General features: G+C 39.8%; 2 protein-coding genes and 1 long non-coding RNA gene across 5 annotated transcripts in view; 1 reads left to right on the forward strand and 2 right to left on the reverse strand.

Annotated features, from left to right (window-relative positions):
- LOC139176063 (zinc finger protein 566-like) overlaps positions 1 to 21,185 on the reverse strand; it is a 35,297-nt gene extending 14,112 nt beyond the window's left edge. Inside the window, exon 1 of the mRNA XM_070772153.1 lies at positions 21,111 to 21,185. The gene's annotated coding sequence lies outside the window, so the exon portion shown is untranslated. The remainder of the gene's footprint in view (positions 1 to 21,110) is intronic.
- On the reverse strand, positions 6,825 to 22,096 carry LOC109572361 (zinc finger protein 345). Of its 2 annotated transcripts, none has more exons than XM_019979104.2 (3): positions 21,967 to 22,096; positions 21,111 to 21,183; positions 6,825 to 9,626 (listed from the first exon to the last, which is right to left on the reverse strand). In XM_019979104.2, the coding sequence occupies exon 3, from the start codon at positions 9,546 to 9,548 to the stop codon at positions 8,085 to 8,087; it is 1,464 nt and encodes a 487-aa protein (XP_019834663.2). In that variant the 5' UTR covers positions 9,549 to 9,626; positions 21,111 to 21,183; positions 21,967 to 22,096; the 3' UTR covers positions 6,825 to 8,084. The 2 variants fall into 2 exon arrangements, with proteins under 2 accessions (XP_019834663.2, XP_070628200.1); XM_070772099.1 differs by having other exon boundaries at positions 21,963 to 22,029.
- LOC139177283 (uncharacterized) overlaps positions 22,080 to 22,469 on the forward strand; it is a 43,184-nt gene continuing 42,794 nt past the window's right edge. The window contains exon 1 of one of the 2 annotated variants that reach the window (XR_011561773.1): positions 22,080 to 22,384. This is a non-coding gene — a long non-coding RNA (uncharacterized lncRNA). The remainder of the gene's footprint in view (positions 22,385 to 22,469) is intronic. The other variant, XR_011561774.1, reaches the window with a different exon arrangement.

Below are 22,469 nucleotides of genomic sequence, written 5' to 3' on the forward strand. Positions count from 1 at the left end.
AATTTCTTTACCCGGTCATTCGCGCAACGTCACACAACCTCATTGATGGCTGAAGACACAATTACCACTCTCGCAAGTGTTCACACACAAAATCATGCACTCTCATAGGCACATCACGTTACACACACACACACACACACACACACACACACACTGGCGCGCTAAGGCCTGAGACTCTGGACACGGCCTGTCTCTGCACCGCGGCTCAGCCAGCGCCTCACCTTCAGCTTCCCCGGCGTCCTGCAGGGTCCTAGAGGACCAGACAGTTTCACACTCCGCCCTCCTCACGCCGCAGGGCCGCTCAACTGGTTTAAATACAGCAGCGCTGAAAACGTGATAGGAAGTGACGTAACATCCGCAGGTTTCTGGAAAATGTAGTCCAACACCGAAAGATCCAAGAGAACCTGCAATCCTGAGCCCTCTTCGAGCCCTCCTCGGTACCGTAATCCTGCAAGGGTATCAGGCCCTCCGTTGACTTCCGGGGTGGAGGAGGGTGGGGGAGAATCACTCCGCTCGACTGTAGTTCAGACTGTGAAGAGGACCCTCCACGGGCATTCTGGAGGGAAGCTTATTTCCGCCATGGGGACTTCTGGGACTTGTAGTGTGTTTAAGAGCCCCAGCTCCGGGAATTGGTGATGGACAGGGAAGCCTGGCGTGCCACAGTCCATGGGGTCGCAAAGAGTCGGACTTGACTGAGAGACTGAGCCCTAGAACTAAGAGCCCCAGAGGGCACAGTGGCATCGTCCTGTTCTCAGTCCCAGCTTGGGCTGGGCTGCGATGGGTGCCGCCAAGGAGAACTAGAGTCCGAAGGTCCTGGCAGGTGGAGGGGAAGAGAGAGCAGATTCTGAGGAAACTGAAGGAGAGGAATCCCCAGGCACTAACCGCAGCCTGGCCTGTTGTAGGAGGGCATGAGAAGAGAGACCCTTCACTGCTGGTGTGAGTGCATTTGCTTCATTTTGTGACCTTGGGTGGAGGGGGGTTGGTGGTTGTGTAGCTGTTCCTGAGACAGTTTTTTTTGTTGTTGTTTTTGTTTTTTTAATTGGAGGATAATTGCTTTATAATATTGTGTGGGTTTCTTCCATACATCAACACAAATAAACCCTAAGTATATATATGTCCCCTTCTTCTTAACTCTCCTTACCCCACCCCCTCCCCATCTTACCTGTTTGGGTTGTCACAGAACACCAGGTTGAGCTCCCTGCCATCCTAAGCAAATTTCACTGGTTATCTAATTTTACATATGGGTAATGTGTATGTTTCAATGCTACTCTCTCAATTCGTCCCACCTTCTCCTTCCCCTGCCTGAGAAAGTTTTTATGATTTTTTTTTAAGTGTTTAAATACTTTTTGAACATAATATGCAAAAAAAAGTGCCCAAATCATTAGAGTAGAGCTGGGTGAATTTTCTTGCATTTCTTTTCCTTTTTGGATGGTTTTGTTCACTGCCTCCTGTAGACTGTTATGAACCTCTGTCCATAGTTTTCAGGCACTCTAACTACCAGATCTAATCCCTTGAATCTATTTGTCACCTCACTGTATAATCATAAGGGATTTGATTTAGGTCATAGCTGAATGGCCTAGTGATTTTCCCTACTTACTTTAGTTTAAGACAGAATTTTGCTATAAGAAACTGATGATCTGAGCCACAGCCAGCTCCAGGTCTTGTTTTTGCTTAAATCAAATCCCTTATGATTATACAGTGGAAGTGACAAATAGATTCAAGGGATTAGATCTGATAGACAGAGTGCCTGAATAACTATGGTTGGAGGTTCATGACAGTGTACAGGAGGCATTGATCAAGACCATCCCCAAGAAAAGAAATGCAAAAAGGCAAAATGTTTGTCTGACAAGGCCTTAAAAATGGTTGAGAAAAGAAGAGAAGCTAAAGGCAAAGGAGAAAAGGAAAGATATACCCACTTGAATGCAGAATTCCAAAGACTAGCAAGGAGAGATAAGAAACTCTTCCTCAGAGATCAATGCAAAGAAATAGAGGAAGACAACAGAATGGGAAAGACTAGAGATCTCTTCAAGAAAATTAGAGATACCAAGGGAACATTTCATGCAAAGATGAGCACAATAAAGGACAGAAATTCTATGGACCTAACAGAAGCAGAAGATATTAAGAAGAGATGGCAAGAATACATGGAATGATGATACAAAAAAGATCTTCATGACCCAGATAACTACAATGCTCTAGGTGATCACTCACCTAGAGCCAAACATCCTGGAATGCAAAGTCAAGTGGGCATTAGGAAGCATCACTATGAACAAAGCTAGTGGAGGTGATGGAATTCCAGTTGAGCTATTTCAAATCCTAAAAGATGATGCTGTGAAAGTGCTGCACTCAATATGCCAGCAAATCTGGAAAACTCAACAGTGGCCCCAGGACTGGAAAAGGTCAGTTTTCATTCCAATCCCAAGGAAAGGCAGTGCCAAATGTTCAAACATTTGGCAGCAGAATGTTCAAACTACTGCACAATCACACTCATCTCACATGCTAGCAAAGTAATGCTCAAAATTTTCCAAGCCAGGCTTCAACAGTATGTGAACCGTGAAATTCCAGATGTTCAAGCTGGTTTTAGAAAGGGCAGAGGAACCAGAGATCAAATTGCCAATATCCACTGGACCATTGAAAAAGCAAGAGAGTTCCAGAAAAACATCTACTTCTTCTTTATTGACAATGCCAAAGCCTTTGACTGTGTGGATCAGAACAAACTGTGGACAATTCTGAAAGAGACAGAAATACCAGACCACCTGACCTGCCTCTTGAGAAACCTATGTGCAGGTCAGGAAGCAACAGTTAGAACTGGACATGGAACAACAGACTGGTTCCAAATCAGGAAAGGAGTATGTCAAGGCTGTATATTGTCACCCTGCTTATTTAACTTACATGCAGAGTACATCATGCAAAATGCTGGGCTGGATATAGCACAAGCTGGAATCAAGATTTCCAGAAAAAATAGCAACAACTTCAGATATGCAGATGACACCACCCTTATGGCAGAAAGTGAAGAACTAAAAAGCCTCTTGATGAAAGTGAAAGAGGAGAGTGAAAAAGTTGGCTTAAAGCTCAACATTCAGAAAACTAAGATCACGGCATCTGGTCCCATCACTTCATGAGAAATAGATGGGGAAACAGTGGCAGACTTTATTTTGGGGAACTCCAAAATCACTGCAGATGGTGACTCCAGTCATGAAATTAAAAGATGCTTACTTCTTGGAAAGAAAGTTATGACCAACCTAGAGAGTATATACAAAAGCAGAGACATTACTTTGCCAGCAAAGGTCTGTCTAGTCAAGGCTGTGGTTTTTCCAGTAGTCATGTATGGATGTGAGCGTTGGACTATAAAGAAAGCTGAGTGCCAAAGAATGGATGCTTTTGAACTGTGCTGTTGGAGAAGACTCTTGAGAGTCTTGGACTGCAAGGAGATCCAACCCGTCCATCCTAAAGGAGATCAGTCCTGAGTGTTCACTGGAAGGACTGATGTTGAAGCTGAAACTCCAATACTTTGGCCACCTGATGTGAAGAGCTGACTTATTTGCAAAGACCCTGATGTTGGGAAAGATTGAAGGCAGGAGGAGAAGGGGATAACAGAGGATGAGATGGTTGGATGGCATCATTGACTCAATGGACATGAGTTTGAGTAAACTCTGGGAGTTGGTGATGGACAGGGAGGCCTGGCGTGCTGCAGTCCATGGGGTTGCAAAGAGTCAGACATGACTGAGTGACTGAACTGAACTGATATAATAGAGCCTTTCCATCTTCAGTTGCAAAGAATGTAATCAATCTGATTTCAGTATTGACCATTTGGTGATATGAATGTGTAGGGTTATCTCTTGTATTGTTGGAAAAGGGTGCTTGCACTGGTTTGTATGACTAGTGCGTTCTCTTGGCAAAACTCTGTTAGCCTTTGCCCTGCTTCATTTTTTACTCCAAGGCCAAACTTGCCTGTTACTCCAGGTATCTTTGGACATCCTACTTGGACAAGCTCCCAAGATGAAAGGTTGTTGCTGAGCTGTTGCCTTCATTTCAGATTCTTGGCCTCTGGAGGAGAGGAATTCAATCCAGGGCCAGTCATGAGGCTTGATGGCTCAGAGCTTTTGAGTGACAAAGTTTTATTAAAGTATAAAAGAGAGGGAGAAAGCTTCTGTTGTAGACATCAGAAGGGGGCAGGAAGATTGCCCCCCTGCTAGTCTTTGGCAGGAAGTTATATAGCCAGTAGCAGGCTGCTAATTAGAGAAAAGAAATGTCTCAAAACTCAGAGAGCGGCACCATGTCCCTCACCCACAACATACATTTTGAGATAACATTGGCACAAGGTGAGTCATCCTGGGCCATAAAATGATTGGCATGAATCTTGAAGAAAGGCAGGTTTCCAAGCAAATACATAGTCTCATTAACATAGCTTAAGAGAACATTTCCATGAGTAAAACATACTGGTTTGTCAAGTACTGTTCTGAGACTTAGGTGAAGGGACTTGAAGAAAGATAGAGTCTAGGGTAAATACATAGTTCATTAACAAAGCTTAAGAAAAACATTTCCATAAGAAAAACACATTGGTTAGATCAAGGTTTGAGAAAAGTTAAGTTCAGGTGGAACCAGGTGTCATCATGGCAACAAAGAATTTTAAAAGAAACTCCTTTTAAATTTGTATAGAGAAGGGAAATGATCTGATTCTTGTAGTTTGTTTCCTCCTGCTGCTTAAGAGAGAGAGAAAAAATGTCTGACACTTGCAGCCTATTTCCTCCGGTTGGAGACCCCTACCTTTCCTGCCTGTTACTCTCTCATGGTGTTAGGGAGTGTTTTCATTTCATTCTTTTACAAGTAGCTGTCCAGTTTCCCCAGCACCACTTATAGAAGAGACTGTCTGATGCTGGGAAGGATTGAAGGCAAAAGGAGAAGGGGGTGTCAGAGGATGAGATGGTTAGATAGCATCTCTGACTCAATGGACGTGAATTTGAGCAAACTCTAGGAGATAGTGGAAAACAGAGGAGCCTGGAGTGCCACAGTCCATGGGATCTCAAAGAGTTAAACACAACTTAGTGACTAAACAACAACTTTCCTCCATTATATATTCTTGCTTTCATTGTCATAGATTAGGTGGCCACAGATGTATAGGTTTATCTCTGGGCTTGCTATCCAGTTCCACTGATCTATATTTTTGTTTTTGTGCCAGTACTATACTGTTTGATCACCGTAGCTTTGTAGTCTAGTCTGAAGCCAAGGAGCCTGCTTCCTCCAGCTCTGTTATTCTTAAGACTGCTTTCACTATTTGGAGTCTTTTGTGTTTCCATGGAAAATGTTAAATTTCTTTTAATTCTGTGAAGAATGCCCTTGGTAATTTGTTGGGGACTGCATTGAATCTGTAGATTGCTTTGGATAGCAGAGTCATTTTCATAATAGTCATTCTTTCAATCCAAGAACATGGTATATCTCTCCATCTATTCTTGTCATCTTTGACTTCTTTCATCAATATCTTAGTTTTCTGAGTATAGGTCTTTTACCTCCTTAGGTAGGTTTCCTCCTACATTGTTTTATTCTTTTCGATGTGACGGTAAACGGGACTGTTCCCTTAATCTCTCTGATCTTTTGTTGTTAGTGTATAGGAATGCATCTCTTGCTTTTTCAATTGAAATCAGTCCCTCTGACTTCATTTTGCTTAACTTTCTCTGCCTCTATAAATATAGATGAAAGTTACCTATTGCAGCCTTGAAGAGATGTTCTTACATGAGTACCCCTAGAGACTCTGCAGGTACCCAATGCCTTTGGAGAGTTGGATTTATCATGGACACAAGTAATATTTTTCTTTAGGGTGTGCTGACAGTTATCACTTTGGTAGGAGGTGGGGTTGGAGATGGAGGGGCTAGAGCTGGGGTCAGGAGTGAGGTGTCCTCTGCTCAAGAGCTGTCACTGCCCTACTCGGGGCAGAATTTGATCCCAGGTTGTTGGAGCAGAAGTCCTGAGGGTCAGACCCAAGCTAGTTCTGTTTTATGAACCATGCCCCTCGCTTCAGGCTGGGGGCCCTGGAGCAAGGGGTGCCCTGCAAGGGGGCCCATGTCAGCTACAGAGGTCTGAGCTGTCTCCAATGTGCTGCCCATGCACACACCAGCAATTGCTTCCCTTGCTCTGTTTAGATAAAGCCCTGAGTGCTGGCAAAGTTCATCTTAGTCTTTCCAGTGCAGTCAAAGGTTTTTGTTTGTTTGTTTGTTTTTTCCCTTTTCCCTTCCCTATTTCTTCAACAGAGTGCTGTAATCTCTCCTCAGGAAATCTGAACATCTACAAAGTATCTCTCACCTGTGGGTGTCTGCTGAAGTCAGCACTCTCCAGGTTTACCTTAAGTGCAGCCAAGAAGGACTGGGGCCAGTTTATAGACTCCTGCTGGTTCAACAGCCCATATACCAAGAACTATCTGCCTATTACATGATATACACAGGTGGGTGAGACTCCTCTCAAGTCCACTGGCCTATAGTGCTGGATCCCACAGCAACCTCAGAGGCAATTTGTTGTGGATATATGCCAAGTTTACTTGTGGGCATCTTATGCCACTATGAGGCTAATGTTATTTTTCAGTGTTCAGATTTTTATGAAAGAGCTATCCTATTTTTTAAAGTTTTATGATTTATTTTTGCCTTCTTAAATTTACATTCTTTATTCTCCATTAAGATAAATTATTCTTGTTCAATAAGGGATACATGTTGATCAAAGTTTTCCTATGTTCACTTACATAAATGTCTTTTCCTCATAATGTCTTTGATGTTGAGTAAGGTAGAGATCACAGTTAAAACTTTTGCCATAAATAACAAAGACTGAGAAGATAACAATGATGATGGCTAAATTAACCAAGTATTTATTATGTGATAGGCACATTGTAGAATCCCCATAATTTGCTTCAGAACCACACTAATTATGCCCACAGTACCGTAAACACATCACATATGCACATAAAAGGATCTGGAAGAATAAGCAAGTTAGTTAATGCTGGGGAAGTAACCAAGTTCAGGGATGTTAGCCAAAGGGAAGTAAGATTTTACGGATGATGTATAAATCATGTAAAGCAGAGGAGACCCACACATTATCTTTTAAAATGAACAACAAATAAAGCAGACACATTCAAAAGGGGCCAACAAAGTAACTCTTTATGATGAAAAAGTTTTTCTGTATTTGACAAAAATAAGGGTTTGGTAAAAACAGGTAAATACTTTAATGCCAGTGGAATTGTAACAATATATTTACAGAGAAAGAGTATTAAAAGCTGGTTATAGCATGATCACATTTCTTCCAAAAGCAATGCCAGGTATAATCTTAAAGGATTTGTTTCAAAAATTTGACAGTGATTATCTATGACTGGTAAGATTACAGATAACTATATCTATTTTTAACTCATATTTACATTTTTATGTAGGAAAATTGTTCTGCAAAAAGAACAGTATAAAGTTTATAAAGAAAAATAAAACCTTCCAAAACAAAAAGTACACATCTATAAGACATTAAAGGATATGTAAAAGTAACCATAACTTAACACAAACAGGGTGAAAAACAGATACAAACACAGATATGCAAATTTGAAAACAAATACTGAAGTGATATTTAAGCTTTATATGTATAAAAATATACTATCAAACAACAAAAATATAAAAATAGATATGGTTATTGGATAAATGATATTAGTATGAGAAATGGGGGAGAGAGAAAAAGGGTAAATTTAGACCCTCAATAATAATTTAAAATAATTTTGAAATGGATCAGTAATTCTGTATAATACACAAAAAAATAAGAACATTAAAAAGAAAGTAGCAAGGTTAGCCCCTGAATAAATTTCAATGTTTAAAATAAAGGCAACATACAATAAAAGATTTTTCAATTTTTAATATTAACAAGTGTGAATTTTCTGAAAATGGTGAAGGAATGAATTTAGATAAAAATCTTCTATTTTATTCAGATTGGTTAAAAAAAATTTTTTTTATGTATGAATTTTCTCAGACTGACTAACTGGTAAAGTAAGGTATATGTACTTTAATTACATTTGTGGGGATTCTCACTAGTATGAATTTTCTTCTTGTATGCTTAACTATATAATTCCAACGTTATGGAGTTTCCAATTCACAGAGCTTCTCACCAGCATGATTTTTCTTATGTTGCTGAATTTCTGAACCCCTCCCCAAAGCTTTCCCACATGCCTTACATTCATAAAGCTTCTCAGCAGTATGCATTCTCTGGTGCTGAGTAAGGGTTGAGCCAGTACCAAAAGTCTTCCCACATTCCTTACATTCATAGGGTTTCTGACCAGTGTGTATTCTCTGGTGTCGATTAAGAGCTGAGCCACTACTAAAGGACTTTCTACATTCTCTACATTCATAGGGTTTTTCACCAGTGTGAATTAGCTGGTGTTGGATAAGTTTTGAGCCACTAGCGAAAGCCTTCCCACATTCCTTACATTCATAAGGTTTCTCACCAGTATGAATTCTCTGATGTTGAGTGAGGTCTGAACCACTACTAAAGGCCTTCCCACATTCCTTACACTCATAGGGTTTCTCACCAGTGTGCATTCTTTGATGCTGAATAAGTTTTGAACCACTTCTAAAGGCTTTCTCACATTCCTTACACTCATAAGGTTTCTCACCAGTGTGAATTCTCTGATGTTGAGTGAGATCTGAGCCACTATTGAAAGCCTTCCCACATTCCTTACACACATAAGGTTTCTCACCAGTGTGAATTCTTTGATGTCGAGTAAGGGCTGATCCAAAACTAAATGCTTTCCCACATTCATTACACATATATGGTTTCTCACCCGTATGAATTCTCTGATGCCGAGTAAGGGCTGAACCACTACTAAAGGCCATTCCACATCCTTTACATTCATAAGGTTTCTCACCAGTGTGAACTCTTCGATGCTGAGTAAGGTTGGAACCACTGCCAAAGGCTTTTCCACAATCCTTACATTCATAAGGTTTCTCACCTGTGTGGATTCTGTGATGCCGAGTAAGGGCTGATTCAAAACTAAAGGACTTCCCACATACCTTACACTCATAAGGCTTTTCACCACTGTGAATTATCTGATGTCGAATAAGGCCTGATCCAAAACTAAAGGCTTTTCCACATTCCTTACATTCATATGGTTTCTCACCAGTGTGAATTCGCTGATGGTGAGTAAGGTTTGAGCCACTACCAAAGGCCTTCCCACATTCATTACATTCATAAGGTTTTTCACCAGTATGAATTCTTTGATGGTAAGCAAGATTTGCACCACTACCAAAGGCCTTGCCACATTCTTTACATTCATAAGGTTTCTCACCAGTATGAATTCGCTGATGTCGAATAAGGACTGATACAAAACTAAAATCCTTCCCACATTCCTTACATTCAAGGAGTTTCTCATCAGTATGAATTCTCTGATGCTGGGTATTGAAAGTGGGCATGTCTTCAGGAGTAAATATCATTTGACTTAAATGTCCTTCCTGAGATTCCTGTTTTCTCTCAAACTGGCTTTTACATTCCCAGTCACCTCTGAAACGTGAGTATGCAATGCTGTTTTTTATAAGTCTTTCCATTATCTCCCACCAGGATGATTCTATTCCATAAATATCCTTTTTCAGAAATAATTCTTGGTCTCAACTTTGATTCACAGTCTGAAAGAAAATATAAAAACATTCACTTTTTTGGTGTGTGTTCTGGGAGAATTAAACTTTTCTGATAGATATGAAAAGACTTAAACTCATTTTCATAAAAAGTAAGTGGCTTATACAGTTCTCCTTTATGATTGGACATTTTGACAAACAGATAAGGAAACAGAATGAGAAGAAACACTAGAAGGTGAGAGACTTATTTAGGAATACAGATTAAGTCAATCATTCCTAACTAGTGATTTAGATAAAAACACCCTAAAGAAGTAGGAAGCTCAATAATTATAAATATGTCCAGGTCCCATCCCAATTTTATTAGAGGATAAAACTAGTGCCATATACATTTTAAAATGAGCATAATTGTCATTTAACTCATTTCTTAGGGTTGTTTAGAGCGTTAAGTAACTATACTAGGAATGAAAATTCTAGGATAGATGGTCATAAATTGCATCCCTGAAGGAGATAGAAGAGAAAGTTACTCTAGATATAGCAGCATCTTGATGAAAGATTAATGAACTGAATAAGTCAGGAATTAGCAATAAAGAGGGAAGATTCTTTTGTGGTTAGAATATAGTTTGTTTATGCCATTTGATAAAATCCATGTTTACTTAGGAAGTCTATGAGGTTAATCTTGGGAGAACAAAAAAGGGGACTTGCAAAGGCCACAGCAGAGTAATTGAGAGTTTAGTTCTAAAGTCACAGAAAAGGAATGATAAGATAGGAGATAATGGGATACTTGTAGGAAATTACAAGAAGGATGCAGATAGATGAGTTCTCTGAACAGCAATGGTTATTGAAATGACTCTGAAATCACATATAATATATTTACACAGTTGTATAAAATAATGCTACAGTGTTTGGTAGCTATCATTTTGGAAGACCTAAAAGTGACTGGAAAACGATTCAGAGACATCAATTAAGACCTTGAACAAATAAATAACTCAAGTTCCCAGAGGTAAAAATATTTCAGCTCCAGTCTTTTTCTGCATTACTCAAACAACAAGCTTGTTTAGACTAGGTCTAAATATGTCTTGGGGCTTCTCAGGTGGCACAGTGGTAAACAACCAGGCTGCCAATGCAGGAGATGTAAGAGACATGGGTTCGATTCCTAGGTTGGGAAGATCCCCTGGAGGGGGGCATGGCAACGTACTCTAGCATTCTTGCCTGGAAAATCCCATGTACAGAGGAGCCTGGTGGGCTACAGTCCATAGGGTTGCAAAAGGTCAGATACGACTGAAGTGACTTAGCATACACGCATGCAGTCCTCACTGGGGAGTTAGAGCTTCAACATATGAATTAGGGAAGAGGGGACACAATTGAGCACATAATATTCACTAAAGCAAGGGTCATAGAAGCACAGTGATACTGCTCTAACTGGAATCATGTTCATATAATCAAATCAACAAGAATGGGTTAAAATTAATTTTAAAAATCAAACAGATTAAAAAAAAAATCAAACAGATTACAAACAGCAACAAATGAACCTAAAAGTATCTCAAATGCGTAACACAGCCACACTGAAGGAGGGGATTAAGAAATGAATTCAAATAAATTTGAACACAGTATTTTAACTATGTACCCTTATTCTGAAGACAAAGAGAACTATAAACAAATACTGAGCTCCACTTAGTAGGTTTGATAGTTACTATAGTATAGGTTAGGAAATCTATTTTTATTATATTATAGAATTGAACAAAATTAGTAAATATAAAGAGGATAATGAGAGTCAGGTTTTTAACTACTGGCGAAGGGAGATACAAATCTGGAACAGGATTAAGACCAGACTGAATACTGTAGTCCTATCACCCAGATCTTGGTTTCTAAATATTCTTTACAGCAAGAAACCAGGCTGTTTAGAGAAATTATTTACTTCAGGCTGGAGCCAGGAGAGTAATTAGAAATAAGCCTGTAACATCTTGGGCCATAAAGAGAGGAAATGCTCAAAGAATCATGGGGAAAATCAAAAGTACACAGAAGCCAGCCTGAATAGACTCCCATTGACCAAATCTGGGATAACTTGAGTATCAAAATAAATGGTAATGCATCATATAACACACTGAATAAATGAAAATCTACAAATACATACTGATATAACAAATGAACAAATAAGTGAGTGATAAGGGAATGCTCTCCTTCACAGTCGAATACCAACTAATTAATACAGACAAAATCATGGAGATTTTAAAATTTTACCATCTTGAAAACATCATAGTAATAAAGGATCCAGACAATAATGGATAAAGGATCCCACACATCAATGGATGCTAAAAGTTGTGGGTAAAAGTTTGGTGATGAGGTATTTACATAGTTTCAACATATCTCTCAGCTATTAATTATAAGTTAATTAGCTGTTAATTACAAAGAGACAACTACTGCCTTTACAGTGAAGACACATAGTAGATACCACCGTAACCAGCCATCAAAGTTAATATGGGACAAGTCAATATCACATACTCCCTTCTATGATGTCCTGAGATGGATACAATCACTTTTGGGGTATTCCTGCCACAAAATTCATAACCTGAAAGTTAATTATGAGGAGCCATAAGAAAAATCCTAACTAAGTGACATTTTAAAAAATAAATGGCCTATCCTCTTCAAAAACGTCTACATCATGAAATGCAGACATCTTTAATCTTCCAGGTTAAAGATTAGAGAGAGACATAATAAGTAAATTCAATGTGTGACCCTGGTCAGTGAGTCAGGGAGAAAGGGTGAGGGATGAGGGTAGGATGAGCTGCTACAAAGAATATTATTGGGACTAGCAAAAAAATTTGTATATTGACTATAATGCACTGTTGTTAAAATCTCTGATTTTAGTGACTATATTGTGGTTATGTAAAAGAATACTCTTGTCCCTAGGAAACAACACAGTGAAGTGTTTAAGGGTAAAGGGGCAAATTCTACAACTTATTCTTAAATAGTTCAGATAAAATGTGTGTATTGTGTATTTGTGAGTGTGCATGCATGCATATATAGAGACAGAGAACAACTGCAAATGCACACAGGAATGATAATACAAATGGAATAAAATGTAAACTACTGGTGATCCTGAGCAAAGAGTACCCAAGAATACTTTGTATTATTCTTGTAACTTTTCTGCAATTTGAATAAAAATTTAAATTAATCAAAATTTAAAAGTTACCCAAAACAAAGTAAGGCACAGTCCTAAGTAATTCTCATGTTAAATGTGAGCCTAAATAGAAATATAAAATACCTAAAAATAAAATGAAAAGGAGAGTAATACATATAAAAAACCTGGACACAGGAAAACTACCCCCCTCAAAAGAAAATTTAATAACATTCAACTCCTTTTTTAAAAACTGATTTGAATTCAGCACTGCAAGAAACTAAAAAAAAAAGCAGGAAAAAATTAATGAAGATAAAAACAGAATATAAAAATGTTAAAATACATAAGATTCAGAAAACTCAAACCTTGCTTTTGAAAAGAATATGAAGACTGCTGATTAAACATATATGTATGCCATTTCCTTTAGGTATTGTTCCAAAACACCATTAAAAGGACCAAACAATGATAGTTTCATAATGTTAACTGCTGGCAAGAGTACAGGTATGACAGATATTACTGATTGCCTCCTTCAACATCATCCCTGTCCTACTTTGCTACAAGAATTTTTTTCCATCAGCTCCAGAAAATGAATCATACCTTGTCTAAGCCAGTGGTTATGAATTCTGATTGCTATTAGAATCAATTGGATAGCTTTAAAAAAAAGTTCTAAAACTTGAACCCCACTCCAGACCAATTAAATCTTAATGTTTGTCTAGTCATCTTGTATGAGCTTGAGTCATTGTCAACTGTGACAGCACACTAGATTATCTGATGATCTTTTATTTAAAAATTTTTAATTTATTTTTTGGCTGCACTGGGTCTTTGTTGCTGTGTGCCAGCTTTCCGTAGTTGGCTGAGCAAGGGCTACTCTCTAGTGCAATGCATAGGCTTCTCACTGCAGGGGCTTCCCTCGTTGTGCAGCAGAGGCTCTAGTCAAGTGGGCTTCAGTAGCTGCAGCACAACAGCTCAGCAGCTGCAGCTTGTGGGTCCTAGAGTGCAGGCTCAGTAGTTGTGCGCATAGGCTTAGTTGCCCCATGGCATACAGGATCTTCCCAGACCAGAGATCGAACCTGTCTCCTGCACTAGAAAGCAGATTCTTAACCACTGGACCACCATGGAAGTCCCTGGTGATCTTTATTTTTTTTATTGGATAATTGGAGGATAATTGCTTTACAGTGTGTGGGTTTGCTGGTTTCTGCTGTGGTGGTGGTTTAGTCTCTAAGTCGTGTCTGACTCTTGCAACTCCATGGACCATAGCCCGTCAGGCTCCTCTGTCCGTGGGATTTCCCAGGCAAGAACACTGGAGTGAGTTGCTATTTCCTTCTCCACCTGCTGATCTTTTAAAATTGATGATTTCCAAGCTCTATCCCAAACCAGTTAAACCAGAATTGCTAGAGGTGGGATCCAGACAGGAGTAACAAAAGTTAAGAATAACCAGCTTAAATTAAATGAAATAATTAACCCTCTATTCTGTTTGTTGCAATTGTATCTTTCTGCCTTATGGAGCCAAAAGTAACCTAAAGGGCAGTAGAAAAACAGGGCTGACAAAGAGAGTTGGGTATACTGTGAAGTGAATAAGCCACTGTGAAGTTTAACTTAGAAATGTTTACTGAAGTCTAAAGTATGTGTTCCCTGGGCTAAAGTATGGGCTTCCCTGGTGGTTCAGTCAGTAAAGAATCTGCCTGCAATGTGGGAGACCTAGGTTCGATCCCTGGGTTGGGAAGATCCCCTGGAGAAGGGCATGGCAACCCACTCCAGTATTCTTGCCTGGAGAATCCCCATGGACAGAGGAACCTGGAGGGCTGCAGTCCATGGGGTCGCAAAGAGTCAGACACAACTGAGCAACTGAGCACACAGAGCACACACAAAGTATGTGTATTTTTTATCTCCATAATTTCACTATTAGTATATACCTTAGAGAAGACATGTACATAGAAGTTCACTGGAGCAATGTTTGCCACAGTGATTTAACTATATAAAATCTAAATCTCTAAAAACCATAAAATCAAAATAAAATAAAATAAAAACCATAAAATCATTAAACATACCACAGTACTATAAAATTTGGCCTTACATGAAGTAATTTAAGTGAGCTCTATACTTAAACGAACAATTCTCCACAAAGAATAAAAAAGTAAGCTTCAGAACAGTAACAGTAACTGTTGTTGTTTAGTTGTTAAGTTTTGTCTGACTCTTAGTGACCCTATGGACTGTAGCAATCCAGGCTCCTCTGTCCTCCACTACCTCCTGGAGTTTGCTCAGATTCATGTCCATTGAGTTGATGATGCTATCTAGCCATCTCATCCTCTGCTGCCCCCTTATCCTGTTGCCTTCACTCTTTTCCGACATCAGGGTCTTTACCAATGAGTCAGCTCTTCACATCAGGTGGCCAGAGTACTGGAATTTCAGCTTCAGCATCTGTCCTTTCAATGAATATTCAGGGTTGATGTCCTTAAGGATTGACTGGTTTGATCTACTTGCAGTCCAATCCAAGGAACTCTCATGAGTCTTCTTTAGCACCACTGTTCGAAAACATCAGTTCTTTGGCACTCAGCCTACTTTATGGTCTAACTCTCATATCTGTACATGACTACTGGAAAAACCATAGCTTTGACTTTATGGACCTTTGTTGGCAAAGTGATGTCTCTTTTTAATATGCTGTCTAGGTTTGTCATAGGTTTCCTAACTACTAAATGACACCAAGTAAGTGGTTAGGCCCTGTTTTTAAGGGTTTTACATGAACCAACTCAATCCTTGGACCAATCTTATAATGCAGTTACTTTCCACATTTTGCAGGATGTACTTACAATTCTTTTTATACAGAAATATTTTTCAATGAAAAACAGTACCACATACACATTTACATGTGTATGCATTTTTGGGGGGACATGCCTCGAGGCATGTGGGATCTTAGTTCCTCAACCAGGGATCAACCTAGATGCCCTGCAGTGGTTAGGAAGTTTAGAGTCCTAATGACTGGACCACAAAGGAATTACCCATGTATATGCATTTTTAATAGGATAAATAATTAATTGATAACAGTGGCTACCTTTGGGTACTTCAGGTAGATACCTCAGTTAAGTCTCTCAGTCATTGTCTGACTCTTTGTGACCCCATGGGCTGCAGCACGCCAGGCTTTCCTGTCCATCACCAACTCCCAGAGTTTACTCAAACTCATGTGCATGGAGTTGGTGATGCCATCCAACCATCTCATCCTCTGTTGTCCCCTTCTGCTCCTGACTTCAATCTTTCCCAGCATCAGGGTCTTTTCCAGTGAGTCAGCTCTTCACATCAAGTGGCCTAAGTATTGGGAGTTTCAGCTTCAGAATCAGTCCTTCAAATGAATATTCAGGACTGATTTCCTTTAAGATTGACTGGTTGGATCTCCTTGCAGTCCAAGGGACTCTCAAGCATCTTCTCCAACACCCACAGTTCAAAAGCATCGATGCTTCGGCGCTCAGCTTTCTTTATAGTCCAACTCTCACATCCATACATGACTACTGAAAAAACCATAGCTTTGACTAGACGGACTTTTGTTGGCTAATGTCTCTGCTTTTTAATACATTGTATAGGTTGGTCATAGCTTTTCTTCCAAGGAGCAAGAATCTTTTAATTTTATGGCTGCAGTCACCATTTGCAGTGATGAGCCTGGGTAGGTTCCTAGGATTTGGGATTGTAGTTACATGGATATGAACCCCTTCATAACACAAAATTTTTTATAGCAAAATTATTAGTTATATATATAATTATAATTTAACTAAAAATAAAATTTAGAAAGGAAAACACTAGCATTCAGCCTAAGAGCTGCTCATTGCTTATAATGGCAATAATTTGTAAGCAAACCATGTTTAAAAAAGGGCGCTGGGTAAAATGGTAACATGATGAAGCCATTACAACTCATGGTAAAGATAAATGTATAACAACATGGACAGTTGTTCACATTGTATTTTGGCATGATAAAGATGGGTTACAAGTCAGTAGCCAGAGTCTGATCACATTTAGAAAACAATTCTAAGTGTTGACAGCAGTTGTCTTTAATTGACAGGATTACAGATAACTTCTGTTACTTGTTTGTGCTTCTCTGTAGTTTTCAAATTTGTTGTAATATTTTTTTGTAATGAAAGGAATAGCGAATACAGCTATCTTCAGAATACTGATATATTTGAGCAGGTATTCAAAGATTTAAAAGAAAAGAAGTGATCAAAACATGGCACAAGTAAAGCACAAAGACATAAATTTTAAAAATTCAAATAGACAGGGACTTCCCTGGTGGTCCAGTGGTTAAGATTCCACCTTGTAGTGCACGGGACTTGGATTCAATCCCTGGTCGGGGAACTAAGATCTCACATGCCGCAACTACCAAGTGCTCTGGAGCCCATACGCCACAACTAAAGAGCCCATGTGCTGCAACTGCTGGACGACTGAGCCCACACACCACAACTGGACACCACGAGCTGTAACTGGAGAGTCTGTGTGCTGCAAGGAAAGATCCTGCATGATGCCGTGAAGACCTGCATGCTGCAACTGAGACCCAACGTAGCCAGATAAATACATTAAAAAAAAAATTCAAATTGATAATACAAACTATTTAAATAGTTTAACAAGTAGGCAATACACAACGTAATGTATCACTATTATGCTAAGTGAAGTAAGGAGGACTGAGAAAGAAAAATACTGTATGAGCTCACTTATATGTAGAATTTAAACAAATAAACAAAAACCAAGTTCATAGATATAGAGAACACACTGTTGGTTGCCAGAGATGGGGTCGGGAGTGGAATGGGTAAAGGAAGTCAAAAGGTACAAAGTTCCAGTTATGAAATAAGTCTTGGTGATACAATGTATAGCATGGTATATAGTTAATAATACTGTATTGCACATTTGAAAATTGCTAAGAGAGAAAATCTTAAAAGTCATAAGAAAACACAATTTTTATACTTTGTATACTGATGGATATTAGATTCACTGTGGTGATCACTTTATAATACAGTTGACCCTTGAATAGCATGGGTCTGAACTGACTAGTTCCACTTATATGTGGTGTTTTTTTCAGTAGTAAATACTACAGTGCTACAGGATCAGAGTCCCTTGGACTGCAAGGAGAGCCAACCAGTCCATCCTAAAGGAAATCAGTCCTGAATATTCATTGGAAGGACTGATGCTGAAGCTGAAACTCCAATACTTTGGCCACCTGATGCGAAGAACTGACTCATTGGAAAAGACCTTGATGCTGGGAAAGATTGAAGGCGGTAGGAGAAGGAGACAACAGAGGATGAGATGGTTGGATGGCATCACCAACTCGATGGACATGAGTTTGAGTAAACTCTGGGAGTTGGTGAAGGACAGGGAGGCCTGGCGTGCTGCAGTGCATGGTGTTGCAGAGTCAGACACGACTAAGCAACAGAAATGAACTGAACAGGATCTGTGGTGGATTAAATCTGAGAATGCAGATACAAAGGAACCATGGATATGGAGGACCAACTATAAGTTATATGAAGATTTTTTAATGCAGAGTCAGTGCTCCTAACCCCCACGTTAAGGGTCAACTGTATATACAAATATTGAATCATTATGTTGTATACCGGAAACAAATATAATGTTATATGTTGATTAAACCTCAACAATAAAAAAAAAATCCTTCAAGACCTACCCAAAGACTTTTGGGCAACCACTTTATACCATAATTGATTTAGAGATCCCAAGAATGGGAAATCAAGGAAAGGGAAGCTAATATTTACTGAATTTCTGATGTGTACCAAGTGTACCAGCGGCATCACTGACTCAATGGACATGAGTTTGAGCAAGCTCTGGGAGATGGTGAAGACAGGGAAGCCTGGCATGCTGCAGTCCATGGGGCCGCAAAAAGTCAGATACGACTTAGCAACTGAACGACAACCAAGTGTTTTACACACCTTTCATTCTCAACGTTGAGAATGAGAACCTCTCATTCACAGGTTAAACAGCTCACAGGTGGTGTAGCTGAGATTAGAGACCACATTTGACACTAGAGCCCATAATTTTTACACCATGTTACAGAGACTAGTGTAAGTAAAGAAAAAACCCTAGGGATGGTTTGTTTCTTTTTTTCTGATGTAGTCTATATTTAAACTAAAGTGATATTGAAAATAGATGGCAAAGAGGCAAAGGCAGAAATTAACTGATGGAGAATAGTTGTGGAGGGGGGCAGGTTTTGAGGAGATTGGGAAAGAAAAGTGGAAAGGGTATTTAAAAAAGAAATATAACATAGGGAGAACAGTAAAAGGAACCATGCACAACAGACTTGATTGGACCTGAATGTTATTAAAATAAAATTATTAAACAATACATAGCTGATTCTAAGTCTATATCTCCTTTTTACATCCCTCACTTCAAAAATGTATTTGAGGAGGCTAAGAATAAAAGAAAAAAATAAATCATACACAAAGGTCATATATCATAGGTACTCAATATCAAATCTCAGGCTAAGATGTGCTATAATTGATCACGTGTGAAGAGCTCAAATTCCTGGCAGTCAATGCAGAAAGGAAATACTATCTACAATGGATTAAATTCTTCCTATTTGCCAAGAAATATTATTTTAGGAGATAAGCAAGACCTTGCTGAAAAACATGTAGAAGACATAATATCAATTGAGAGGTTAGTGTTATTATTAGAAGATTTCTCAAATTTATACTCACATGATTATAGATACAATGCAATCCAATCAAATTCAAAAGATGTTTGAGTAGAACCAAGCTATATCAAAAATTTATATGGATATGAAAAGAACACAAACAGTCAAGATATTCTTAAGGAACAAGAAGGTAAGAGGATATGCTCCAAATATTATTCCAAAGTCACAATGAATACTTAACAGCTATCTTAATAGCATAGTATTGTTGTGAGGGGAGACAAACAGAGCAATAGAACAAAATATAAAGTCGCCATAATGTGTGCTAAGTCGCTTCAGTCATGTCCTACTCTTTGTGACCCTATGGACTGTAGCCCACCAGGCTCCTTTGTCCATGGGATTCTCCAGGCAAAAAGTACTGGAGTGAGTTCCCATACCCTCTTCCAGAGGATCTTCCCAACCCAAGGATAGAACCTTATGTCTCCTGCATTGGCAGGCAGGTTCTTTACCAGTAGCACCACCTCTGTAACTATAATGGCACTGCAGCTTAGTGTAAAAAAGATGAACTTTTCAATAAATGATACTGGAGCAACTGGATACCCACTTGGGGGATAAAATGAAATTGAATCCCTACCCTGCTGCTGCTACTGCTGCTAAGTCACTTCAGTCATGTCCGACTCTACGCGACCCCATAGACGGCAGCCCACCAAGCTCCCCTGTCCCTGGGATTCTCCAGGCAAGAACACTGGAGTGGGTTGCCATTTCCTTCTCCAATGCATGAAAGTGAAAAGTGAAAGGGAAGTTGCTCAGTCATGTCTGACTCTTAGCGACCCCATGGACTGCAGCTCACCAGGCTCTTCCATCCATGGGATTTTCCAGGCAAGAGTACTGGAGTGGGGTGCCATTGCCTTCTCCGAGATAGAGTGGGTGCTCCCTAAATGTTTGTTGAAGGGTGAGTCATCCTGGGCCATAAAATGATTGACATGAATCTTGAAGAAAGGCAGGTTTCCAAGCAAATACATAGTCTCATTAACATAGCTTAAGAGAACATGTCCATGAGTAAAACATACTGGTTTGTTAAGCCACTATCGGTTCTGAGTCTTAGGTGGAACCAACTTGAAAAAAGACAGAGTCTAAGGTAAATACATAGTTCATTAACATAGCTTAAGAAAAACATTTCCATAATAAAAACACATTGGTTAGCTCAAGGTTTGAGAAAAGTTAAGTTCAGGTGGAAACAGGTGTCATGGCAACACAGAATTTTAAAAGAAACATCCTTTGAATTTTGTATAGAGAAGGAAAAAAAAGTCTGACATTTGCAGTCTATTTCCTCCGCTTGGGGGACCCTAGCCTTCCTACCTGTTACCCTCTCAATACTTAAATATAATTTTATGTTAAAATGTATACTACAAATGGTAAATACTGAATAAATTCCATTTTTAAAACCACATTTTATATGTGTACATAAAAGATACTAGGGAGAAACTATCAAAAAGGTAGCTTTGGTTTTAACTGGAAATTTAATTTTCTTCATTGAGGATAGCTGTATGTTTGTAATTAAAGATAATTTCACTTTTATAATAAAAAAGGTTTTTTAAGACAGCTTAAAGAAAAATTAAATCATTTGGCAAATTAGGAAGAGAAAGTCATGTGTGTGGACTGGGGTTTAGAGCAAATCACATTTCTCAAAGGAAAAAAATTCCATGGATCAGGTCACCTGACAGGCAAGAAATTTTCAAGAGAAGGAAAGCAAGTCATATCTTGACAAAGAAAAGAGAATTTCGGGAAACAGGGGGAAAAGATAAGCTACCTCGCAGGTGCCTTGTGGGTGGTCAACAGGCATTCTTTACTCCATTCTGGAAGACTGTGCAAGTAGAGCAGAGCTGGGGAGGGAGAAAGGAGTCAGGAAAAATCAGGTTCTTCTGTGAGTCCAAGTCAATCTACCATCTACAGATATTAGCGTCCTGCTCAATACCAGCATGACAGAAGCGCAGGGTCATTTGCAGTTCTGGACAGACTCTGCCCCTGGGCTCCAACTCCTGGGAACAGAGCTCTGGAGTCACAAAGACAAAGGCGCCCCACACCTACAGTGCTATATGGATACATAATCATAGAAACTCACTCATACCACGGGGCACTCAGGCACCCCAGAGGGCCACTCAATCATACACACTCTGGGAACAGTCAGTCACGATCGCAGTCAAAGGCACCCCCAGGTACTCACATTCCCATTGACACCCATCATGGGGACACAGTGACAACAAATTCAGACGCACCCTACCCACCAACAATATCACAAACACACCCCCAAGGGGAAACAGAAATCTCAGTTAAGCCACCCAACGCCCACCGCTCAGCAAATGTTCAGAAACACACACACACACACACACAAAGTGGATACACAGCTTTGCAACCGCAGTCAAAGAACTTCACAGTCACAAACAGTGCCACACCCGGTCACAAAGTTAAACTCCATCACACACGCACCATTATAACTGCAAATCAAGCCCGCCTCCCCGCCTTTACAGTTTGGTACAGGGTCACACAGACACAGAGACACAATCACAATAAGACACACACTCCTCACAATCTCCCCTTTCCAGCTGGCTGGCTCCCGTAGAGGCCGGAGGTTCCAGACACGCCCAGCTCCAACCCATCTCACCTACGATTCCTCAGGTCTGTCTGGTCAGCGCCGCTCCACCGTACTTGAAACAAATAGAAGAGCCCAGCAGCTCCCACAGCACCCAGAGGCTGTTTGCCCCTACCCGCCAGAAAAACCCGCCCACTCCTCAGGAGAAGGTCTGCTTCTCGCGGGAGGGAGCACCAAGCCTAGAGGCCTCTGGGAGATGTAGTCCAGACAGAGGGAGAGTGTGAGAGAGAGAGAGAGAGGCTGCTAAAAGCTATCTCCAATTCATCCTGAGCTCCCCGTGGCGAGGAACCTGGACCTGACAGCGCGCCTGAGGCTTCCGCGAGTCTCAGCTGACAAGGATTCCATGAGCACACTTTAGTCAAGCTGACTCCACTGACTCCATCACCCTGCCCACTGGCTATAAACCCCGAGCGACTGTTATATACCAAGTTGAGGTAAATCTCTCTTCCTTATTGCAATAGTCTTTAATAACGTTTTCCTTATGTGTTTAACTTGTTTGGTGCAACTTTTCTTTGACAC

The sequence above is a fragment of the Bos indicus genome, chromosome 18 (genome assembly GCF_029378745.1).
Source record: "Bos indicus isolate NIAB-ARS_2022 breed Sahiwal x Tharparkar chromosome 18, NIAB-ARS_B.indTharparkar_mat_pri_1.0, whole genome shotgun sequence".
Taxonomy (NCBI): domain Eukaryota; kingdom Metazoa; phylum Chordata; class Mammalia; order Artiodactyla; family Bovidae; genus Bos; species Bos indicus.